Below are 10,588 nucleotides of genomic sequence, written 5' to 3' on the forward strand. Positions count from 1 at the left end.
AATATTTTCACCTCCACTCCGTCCCTGTTGGTGGACAACAATAATAATAATAAGGAAGTAAACTTTATTTCTACAGGGTTAATATTTTCACTGCATCATCCATGCACCACATGCATTAATGTACAGTAGCACAGGTTTTGGGTATTCTGATCGCTTAAGATTTAATTTCATATCTTAACTAAATAAATTAGCCAATCATATGGATGCAAGACGCCCAAGGGAAGTTCAACATGAGCATCAGAAAGAGAAAGAAATGTGATTATAGTGTCATTTTTCACTAAACTGTCCCTAGTGTTGGAAACAAGAGACAGACAACAGTATCTCAAATTAGTATTGACCAAGGTATGCATGAGACCATCTCTGGACACGCAACATGTCCAACACCGAAACAAAAGAAGACACCACTGGACGCCACTCATGCCACTTTATTAGGACTGTGGCAAACCACAGAAAACAAGCCGGGCTGATCCAACAGAGGGGTTTGATCTCCAGACTGTAGGGGAGGTGGAGGGGGGAGACTTGCTCTAACCCAACATCTTCTGACATTCTTCTCCAGTGAACGCTGACACATTGCAACAAAAGCAGCTTCCTGCCAAAATGGCATTCTTTTGGTTCTCACTGTTCCATGACGGGACTGTGTGTGACATCAAGCTACCAGAGCTTTGTTGCAGCCACTGGGCACATGGAGTCGAATGAAGACACCTTCAGTACAGCACATTAAATGTTTGCCAGCAGCATGGTGGGACAGACGAAAGACAAAGGTTTCAGTGAGCAGTTAATGGAAGACGCTCATTACATTATGTCAAGTGAGTTTACATCGACCAAATTACTCAACAACGGGAGCGGTTGACTGGAATGGAGTGGCTCACCTGGTTTATTTCTCTCTCTCTCTCCCCCAAGGGAAACTGAACTCCATCCCTGCTGAGGAAAACAAAGGTGATCAACAAAGACTCTTTGAATCTCTCTGCCACAGGACTGAAAGCTCATGACCCTGAATGGGAAGAATCTTTATCCTTTCCCTCCCCAAAATACCTGAATACCTGCACGTGTCCCACTTATTGTACTGTGAGCCTCACCTCTGTTACCCCTAGGTTGCCATAGATCGTTCTTTGCACGCAATAAAGTGCACGTGTCTCACTATTGAGACGGATTACATTCATTCAGTCACCTGCCCCGAAACACATATTAGTATTCGGCTGTTTGAAGAAGGATGACGACCATTAACTCTGCCACACACACACACACACACGCAGGTGATGTCAGAGTTAACAAGAGCATAAATTTAAAATGAACGTCTGCTCCCGTTACAAATGAAGCTGCAAACAGCTGATGACGAGGACAAGGCATGCTCTCTCTGAAGACCTTTGTAAGTCAGAGCAGTTGGTTTCATATTGCAGTGGTAAACTGGACTTACTGTAAGCACAGTTAGCCACAGATCAAAACTGAACATGGATCATTAAATCATGGCTGTCACATCTTCCTATGATAGTGAGCTGGTCACAGTGTCTGTATCCTTTGGTCTAGATGATGAAGACGACTGGTAGTTTTATTTTTATTTTAGCCTAAAAGGCACAAAGCCATCTGCCCTTGTGACCAAACATCATCAATGAAAGAAGAAAGGATAGTGATGATTGGTGGGTGTTTGTCTTGTTGATTGACCTGTTTACATGTACTGTGATATCACAGTGGATGTTCATGGTCCAGTGTCTGTTGTCATTGATTTCTAATGAACTCTGACCAGAGAGGCTATAGTCTGTATCTACTTCAAGCACCATCTTCTTCTAACATCCAGGCCACTGTCCTCCTGTGTTTCTTGTCTGCCATTACATGCCAACACTGTTATGAAAGCAAATGGCTCCCTCTTGTGTTCATCTTGCGCTCCCAACTCAGTTGATTGCATCTACAGCCGCACGACCAGCTGTTCAGGAGGAGAACAAACACCGAGTCCCTGACAGAATACAAAAACAGAGAGGATTGGTGTTTGCCTTTCAGCCGAGTTGTTCCAACTTCTACTCTCATGTAGTGTCTTCCTTGTCAGCAGCAGTTTGTACCTGTGTAACAATGTCATGGCTCCTCCCGAGAACTCTGCTGTAATAAATATCCTTCAGTGCAGTTTACCAATTCTACCACCTGTGCAGACGTGTGATCCCAAATCTAGATTGTGCATCTGTGGAAGTTGTGGAGAATAATCCTTGACATGGTGACCTTCCTTGGCCTTCTCGTGTCCCTGCCATGTTTGTTGTGAAATCCTGTGGTAACTCTCCTCTGTACAGTGAAGGTTCTTTCACTTCATGTAACTGATTTTGCAACAGCTGAGAGGAGGCAGGATGTTGTGTCATCCATCATCTCACAGGACCTTCCTTTTCTCATCCTTAAGAGTCTCCCTTCACACTCAGGAGATACAACTTCTACAAACTAAGGTTTGCAACACAACCGAAAAAAAAGTCTGCACTGTAGTAACTTGGTGACGTCTTGGTTCTTCCGTCCTTCTCCTCCGACGTCTTTGTTTTGGCCGCCGTGTCATCGGTCTTGTCTGAATTTTCCACCGTGACTTTTCCTTTTGTCATTTGCTCCTCAGGTTCAACCTTCATCATGGCTACTTTTTCCATCATCACCACAGCTTGGTCCTTAGTCACCTTTGCCAGAACCTGGAGATCATTTCTTCTTGCATCAGGTCAGCTCTTCCCATGCAGCACGAGACTCCTAACTCATTAACTCACTTCCTGCACCAACTGCCAATGACCTTTGATCTCTTGCATGTTGTGTGACGTCATGCAGATGGTTGTAAACGCCACTAACAAACTGATTTATACTCCATTTAAGGCTGTATCATTTCATTCAGATTCACACTTTAAATGGTTTGTTATATTGGAATGTCAATAAAAGGTATAACATCGTCACACTTAAAATAATGGCATTTTTTTTAAAAGAAAATGAACCAAACATAGATTTGGATCAGGTTTTGAAAAACCTGGAAATATGACATAAGCCATTATTTTAAGAGGGTGACAACATGTAGGCTATGTATACGGAAAGAGAATAAGTAGGATCAAGGACAAAAAGAGGCATGTACCTTTCATGTTTTTGTACCTTGGTATTTTACAGTGAAACAGACCTAAGCCTTCACTGACCATCCTTCAAAAGTGCCTCGGACGAGGTAAGACCCTTGAACTACTTAATTTCACGGATGTTACATCATCGAACCTCTTGAGAACACTTTGCCGCAACAGGACTTTTGTTAAAATAGAAAATCAAATAGTGGTTTTACAACCCTTCCGCATCAAGTAATTTATCATTTGAATTTAGAAAACCTGTTTCTTGGCCAAGAAAGAATTCCAAAAAAAAAGGAAATCCAACTTTGCCATAATTTTTGTCATTGAAAAAGTTCTAGTTACTTGTCGGGATCCTGTACTCTTTTTGTTTTTTTTTGGTTTACACATTTTCTGTTCTCCCATCGTTATTTAACCATTTTTGTAAAGCACAGTTCAAAGTAATCAAAGCACTGATGGCTGAGTTTCATTTAGCTTTCTCATAATACATGGTGGCATTATCTCACATTAAATTAAATGTTTCTCATTTCTTACAAGGAACAAAAATCTAAGACAATGTTTCCATCCACACAGGTGAGTTTACATTTGCAGTAAGGTGTGACTAGGGAGAAGTGAAGGCTTAGTCGTCATGTCACAAACACACAGCCAAGCTGAAATAGATGGTACGCTGGTCTTTATTTTTCAAATCATGTCTTCAAAGTGAGGATGGAGTTTTGTTGAATGCAACCACAAACGCAAGGTCAACCAATATGGAGCGTTGCTAAAACAGTATGCGCTTACAGAAGAAAGGCATCTTACTTCACTTCGGAGTCAGAGCTTTGATCACTGTCCTGCTTTACATCTCAGTTACAAAAACTGGGCCAACCGAGGGACGTAAATGTAACATATCAAAAGCCAAAAGGAAGTTTAAAAACTAATCAGATGATCAGTCCCTTAACCCAGTCTTGGGAGTGACACTGTAGGTCTTAATCTGAATATATGAGAAATTGTACAAGTATGATTCTGTTTAGGCAAGATGCAAAAGAGTGCTCCTCGGTCTGCTCTTGGGGCCATTTGGGAAGCAGCAGCCAGTTGGAAAGTAGATGAAGTTACTGTAAGAAAAAAGGAAAGGGCGTTAATATTTACTATAATGAACCAATTCAACACATTTTTTTTGTCCAACTATTACTTAATTGACATGTTTCCTGAATGATACAGCCCTTTGATATTAATCACAGTTTAATACTTCTTATTTTGATCTGCTCCAGTCCATGCTAATGAAATTAAAAAGATAATCAGCAATTTGTTTTATTTTTGTCCGTTTCGATACATACACAAATACACCATGAAAACTGAATAATTTTGGCAGACAAGATAATTGTTATTTACAGCCCTGGAATGACCATAATATTATTCAAGACTCACTCTACCCCAAATTCTGTATACATTAGCAGCATAACAAAATAAATGATGCTACTACTGATTTTCAATCTATTAACCCAACTACAAAAAGATTGTTTCTTTACAGTAGCGTTGGCAACTTTAAGCAAAGTTATTGAACATGTTAAATTGTAATCCACTACATGTCAGGGGGATACATTTGTATATCGTTGCCTGAAAGACCAACTGACTATGTGTTGCCTTTTTGACATGCATTACTTGGGGTATACTGTTGGTCCTGTTTCAGTTTGAAAACTCTAGAGCTGCAAATATTATTCTGGAAATTAATCAGCAGTCAGTCTCTGTTTTCTTAATCAGGTCTTGATTTTTTACAATCCAACTTCAAACTATAGATGCTACAATGTTAAGAGGGAGGGATGTTAATGATTAACAGATGAATTGCACCCTTTTTGGGTAATTTCTCTGCACCGTGCATACCCTGTAGTTACATTTTATACCCGCAGAGGACAATGTAAATAAGTGGTTTGTAGTACTTACAAATTTCTCAATCCTCAGGCCATCTTTGAAGAAAACCATGTACGGGGTCACGCCATCTTCACGGTAATCCAGCAGCCCCACCATGCCTTCTGAGTCCGAAGACTCTCCCGTGTAAAACTGTGAGGTCAAAATACCAAAGACACAGATGTTCATGAACAAAAAATTTGTTTGAGGGAAGGCTTTCTCCTCCTCTGGCTCTAGACGCTAAGCAGTAGATGCGAGGATGAGCTGTAATGTCATCCACACTCACTGCTAAATATCAATAATCCACCTGCCCCGCAGATTATCCGCAGTGTAACCGCTCATCTCTACTTGACGCCTAGCAGTGTGTGTGTGGGCGGGCCACATGAGAAGCTCCAGAAACTAACAGCAAAGCATGAGTATGAAAAAAAGACTACAGTAAGTGAAAGATAAAATAACATTTCAGTTATATTGATATTTACTGTAGAAAACTTTATAGAGCTATTTATTTGTTTAAGTTTCCATTCTACTTTATAAGACAAGCTGCTGAGCCTGGGAGCTTCCTGCACTTCGTTTGGTGGGATGTCTATTTGTCAAGTAGATCTTGATTGGGGTTGTACGTTTGCTGAGACACTAATTTCTCCTTGGTTGTTGCGCTTAATTTTTTTGGTGTATTGTGTTTTTTATGTGCATACATTCAAATAAAGAATGTTAAAAAAAACAGGGTCTGTTACACTGACTTCTCAGACCAAACCAAATATACATATTCATACCCCAAAAAAAGTGTCATAACTTACGTCAAAGTTTTTGAAGTTTTTCAGGAGCTGTGCGACAGCTGCTGGGGCCTCTTTCATGAAGTCATTCACTCTATCTGGATTGGACTCCAGAAGCTTTTCCTTTAGCCTGGGTATAAAGAGAGGATTTCGTTAGCATTTCATATATCATATAAAGATACAACATTGGAGCAGTGGTTCTCAACCTTTCAGAGCCGCATCCCACTAAGCCAATGAGGTTTGGTCACAAAAAAATAAAAGTCCCATACAACAAATAAACAAATTCTGTCAAAGACCTCTTTAAGTCAGGCTGATATTTCTGCCATTGGTGATCTCAGTACTCTGCTGGTACTGGCAGTTTTCAGAGCTCACTGTGCTGCCAACAGATTGTTCCTATCCTTGTTGACTAAGGAACTGTCTCATGAGAACATATTCTTTGACTCTTTGAGGACACAGCTGAGGATAGGAGGGCAACTTGTAAGACCCACTTTGTGCATGATGTCCACTTTTGGTTTGCGGCATGCTCTGCATCTGGACAAGTGACCGTAATTCCTTTGGTGAGCCAGAGATCTTAGAATTTGCATTTCTCAGGTATCACACAATGTGTACTCTCTTGCTTAATGTTACTCCCTCATTGTTCTGCATGGACAAGCCTTTCACCAATTACACTGCTAGTAATTATGACTCAGCATTTGCTGTGTAGGCCTAGTCTATCGACATCAAGCAATGCATGAAACAGTAGGTGGGGTGGTAACAAACAAGGGCACATCAGAGATTTATTTAGCAGGCTGCTCTGACCATTGGTACAAACAGTGACATGTACAAAAGAAATCCAGTCTTATGAACTGTACTTTTGAATAAGTATTTATTTTTATGACCCATCTGGTGACAACCAGAAGCTATCCTGTGACAAAGGTTGAGAATAACTGACAGTTATAACAGTTAGGGATGGAATTGGACACGTTCATATTTTCTCCAACATGTGAACTTAGAAAGCATGCCTGACAACACTTACTGCTTGACATAATTCTTAACGTAGGTCGTGTACTGCTTCTTATCGAACCCCGTCTTCTGAAGTTTATGGTTAAGGATGATGTCACACCCACTAACACTTCCCATCTCACTGGCCTCTTCGACTTCCTCAGCAGACTTGTTGGCTCCAATTTTAGACTCATCCAACACATCCGACCTGGTCACAGTCTGAACACATTAAGTGGGAGAGTAGAGGATATACATGAGAAGGGAGAACATTCACTTAAAGGCAATTCATGATTAAATTTTCTTTAGCTAGTGCGGAGAATTATACCAGCTCTGGTCGCGTGGCGAGCTGCCTAAACTGCCGCTGTATGTGACTGATCGCCAGCTCCGGAGCATACAGTCACCGGCGATCAGCGGTGGCGAGGTCTCCGGAGCCCAGTAACCGGTCTGATACAGTCACATACAACGGCAGTTTATTCAGCTCGCCATGCGCCGCTGGCGATCAGCGGTGCTGTCCCTATGTCTTTTTAACTGATTTTTACAGACTGCAGCACCGCTGATTGGCACTGTTCTGATCGATCCTTATGTATTAAGTCTCTTCCTTTGACGGCACTCTGGCTGTTTTCTGCGCACGCTGCCATGTTGATATTGTCAGAGAACTAGTGGAGGGGGGGGGAGAGATATGGAGCTGAAGGAACAGGAGCTGAGCGAGTGAGCGATGTAAAGAGGACAAATAAGAAACCCCCTGGAAGAAGTGGGTGTTTGTCTGTGTGTCATTTGCATATAAAAGGGACCATGCGCAAAACAGAGTGTTCTGAAAGGGGTGGTTTAGCAGGGTTATTGAACTGCTATGGTGCTTCATCCTTATGGTATTTTGACCAAAGTATGTCACTGACATGTTCATTAGGACACCAGGGAACTATTTTAATGGGTGAAAAAGGGTATAATATGTCCCCTTTAAGCCACATTACCACTGAGTGGAGCGGTTTGGTAGAGTACAAATTATTTTCTATTTGGAATAGTACCAAAATAACTGACACCCATGGAAGTTGGGGAAAATGCCCCAACACACTTGATGTCTTGTTAAGACAAATGGCCACATACTGAACAAGCAAAAAGAGCTGATGGATGACCTCCATTGTTGTTTCTCCAAAGCTACAGCCCCAGTGGTCAGAATGGACCCTTAAATGTATAAACGTATGCATTTGCCGTTTTGTGTTAATTCCCTTTTCTGATGTGTTCATTTCATGGGTTAGTTTATGGCACATTTGTGATTTAGAATTACAACCTTCACTGTCAATAAAAAAAAAATGTCTTTTAGTGGGTTTACTTGTATTAAATAATCTACATATCGCTTCTAGATATGGAGCGAAATATAGCAAATGGTGTCCTCCTGTAATGTAACTAGCTTTTACCAGTGTTTAAAAAGTGTGTGCATTTTCCTTAGCCAAGAGGTGAATGGGTTAATAAGTTGTAAAAAAGAAAAAATATGCTGTATCCATTTATGCACTTTATGTATATGACTTGCATTTGAAAAATAAGTTATAAAAAAAAAAAGTTGTTGATAATTACTTATTTTTCTTACTAAAAATTCAAACACTGTACATTATGGGCACATGATTTACGTGAGCCTAATAAAACAAGACTATGATTGAAAAAGCCACCCTGCAGAGAAACCCGTTTTTTTTTCTTCAAGTTAGTGCTTTGGTTGATGTGCGCCCTCTGCTGGTATACATTGTAACTACAGCAATCCCTCCCTTTAACATTGTAGCATACATAGTTTGAAGCTGGATTGTAAAAAATCTAAACCTAATTAAGTAGTAAAGACTGACTGCTGATTCATTTTCATAAGAGATTTCAAATTGAAATAGGACCAACAGTATACTCCAAGTTGAATACGATTTAACATGTAACAACTTTGCCGACGGTTCTTGTGGTGCTTAAGAATTACAATACATCCTACATAATATCACTGAACTTGGCATACATATGTACAAGTTACAACTGGTCGAACTAGTAACAACGCAATTTTCACAATAATCAAGAGAGGCTGAGTATGTGGAAATCACGGAAGAATGACTGTAGCAGCAATCATCAGTCTATTACATGATCTCTGAGACGGAAACAAAGACTGAAACAATAGCAGCGACTTACCTTTCCTTCAACTTCTATTAAGAACCCTTTGTCGATGATTTTTAGGGCATCTGAGAACATCTCATCACCTGATGGAGAAACCAGTGAAACCAGAATATATTATATAAACGTATAAGTTAAGTGGACATAGAAAAGTGACTATAAAACCTTTACAAAGCTTTCCCTTCTACACAACTCAGCGAAAATGATCCAAGATAACTCGGATGATGCCTGCCGTAGTGTTCCATTGAGTGACCGTGTTCTCATTCTTTCGCTTCCTTTATTACTGGTCAGTGGTTACATGATCCCGAAGGCTACGCGAATCACAGTCCTCATGCCTGACGCTACATTTCTATCCTCGGCCGCCGAGAGCTAGTTATGACTCCGCTCACGGTAGTTAACCAAGTTATCAGCAGCTGAGTCGCCGCAGTCGCGGCCTCCCTGGAATTCAGGCCGCATTAAGTAGCCACGAATTGCCGACAAAGTGTCTAACACTGGGCTAACTTACTTTTCGTAACGATTAAGTTCTGAAATTCAGTTTTATTGATTTATTTTGTTTAGGAGCGGGAAGGGAATAACGCACCCAGCTAACGCTAGCATCGGTATAACACGAGTTAGCTAGCTGGCCTCGCCGGCTCACGCTCGTTTTCCTCCCAGTAACGGAAAAAAAATGTAAAAAAAACCCGCCACAACCGACACGGTAGCTCACCAACGCGGAAGAGGGGAGAAAACACGACTACATACCGCTGATGATATCCACGTAGACGAGCATTTTGTCGTTGAGTTGCCAATTCTTTCTGTGAAAGATGAAGGCCGTGCCGTCCCAACAGCGCGAGACACGTAAAAGACCGAACGGTCCGCGAGGCAGAGAATTTACACCCTGCTGACGTCACCGTGAGGTCGACTCGGGCTGCGCGCGAGCTTTTGGTGCCACTTTGAGATGGCGGTGAACGGGAGTAGTGCACTCACAGCAAGTGGTTTTAACATTTAATCGATAGGTAGGATACGCTTTTACCAGTCAAAATGGCGTCACGTGTGGCAAGCCTTTCACCAGGTTTGACTTGGAATTCTTGGAATTACCATTACATATATCAGTGACGTGATTTAGACTCGTCGCAATTCCATTGTGACAAGTATGAATTCTAGTTGTAGATATCTGTGATGTCATTCTTACTAGCCAAAACTACAATTTAATTCTAACGATCTGAAACTTAACTCAAGATAACTAAAAAGGACAATGTAGATATCGTCAACTGAGGATAATTATATATCTTGAATTTGACAATGACATTGTAGATATCTGAAACTGGATTAAGAGATATCTACAATTGAAATTGTAGATGTCTATAATGACAAACCCCATACACATGAATGGCAAAAGTGACGTCATGCCTTCATCATACACATCATACAAATTACAAAGAAATGATTGGAAGAAAAAAAAAATCCCCATGGGATTAAAGTGAAACCAAACAAGGTAAACACAGTATCTGGTCTAAAGGGGAGCCATCCAACCAATCCTACCCAAGTTCTCCTGTTTACAACTGAAGACACCTTCACTGGATGTTTATTTACTATTTTGGTCATAATATACAACAAATGACTGCATAAACTGGACACAAACAGTGGAGACGTGGGTTGATTTTGCCCTTAAAGACATGTTGACAAGTCACATAAGCAAAAGCACATGAATAAATTCACTTCAGTGTCACTCGGGACCCAGTGCAGTGCCAGTGCCTTCCTCTTGTCAACATGGGTCACTGTTGCAATCATCAC

At 40.9% G+C, this 10,588-nt stretch overlaps 1 protein-coding gene and 1 long non-coding RNA gene across 3 annotated transcripts; both read right to left on the reverse strand.

Annotated features, from left to right (window-relative positions):
* Positions 1 to 409: 409 nt before the first annotated feature.
* LOC131441526 (uncharacterized) lies at positions 410 to 2,998 on the reverse strand. Of its 2 annotated transcripts, none has more exons than XR_009232142.1 (3): positions 1,415 to 2,998; positions 870 to 918; positions 410 to 702 (listed from the first exon to the last, which is right to left on the reverse strand). It is a non-coding gene; the product is annotated as an uncharacterized LOC131441526 (long non-coding RNA). The 2 variants fall into 2 exon arrangements; XR_009232136.1 differs by having other exon boundaries at positions 870 to 921.
* A 708-nt stretch (positions 2,999 to 3,706) lies between these two features.
* tpt1 (tumor protein, translationally-controlled 1) lies at positions 3,707 to 9,714 on the reverse strand. The gene is made up of 6 exons (XM_058612352.1): positions 9,557 to 9,714; positions 8,834 to 8,901; positions 6,717 to 6,901; positions 5,726 to 5,831; positions 4,968 to 5,084; positions 3,707 to 4,141 (listed from the first exon to the last, which is right to left on the reverse strand). Exons 1-6 carry the CDS (start codon positions 9,582 to 9,584, stop codon positions 4,139 to 4,141), a joined length of 507 nt encoding a protein of 168 aa, XP_058468335.1. The 5' UTR covers positions 9,585 to 9,714; the 3' UTR covers positions 3,707 to 4,138.
* Between the last annotated feature and the right edge of the window lie 874 nt (positions 9,715 to 10,588).

This window comes from Solea solea, chromosome 2, assembly GCF_958295425.1.
Source record: "Solea solea chromosome 2, fSolSol10.1, whole genome shotgun sequence".
Lineage (NCBI taxonomy): Eukaryota > Metazoa > Chordata > Actinopteri > Pleuronectiformes > Soleidae > Solea > Solea solea.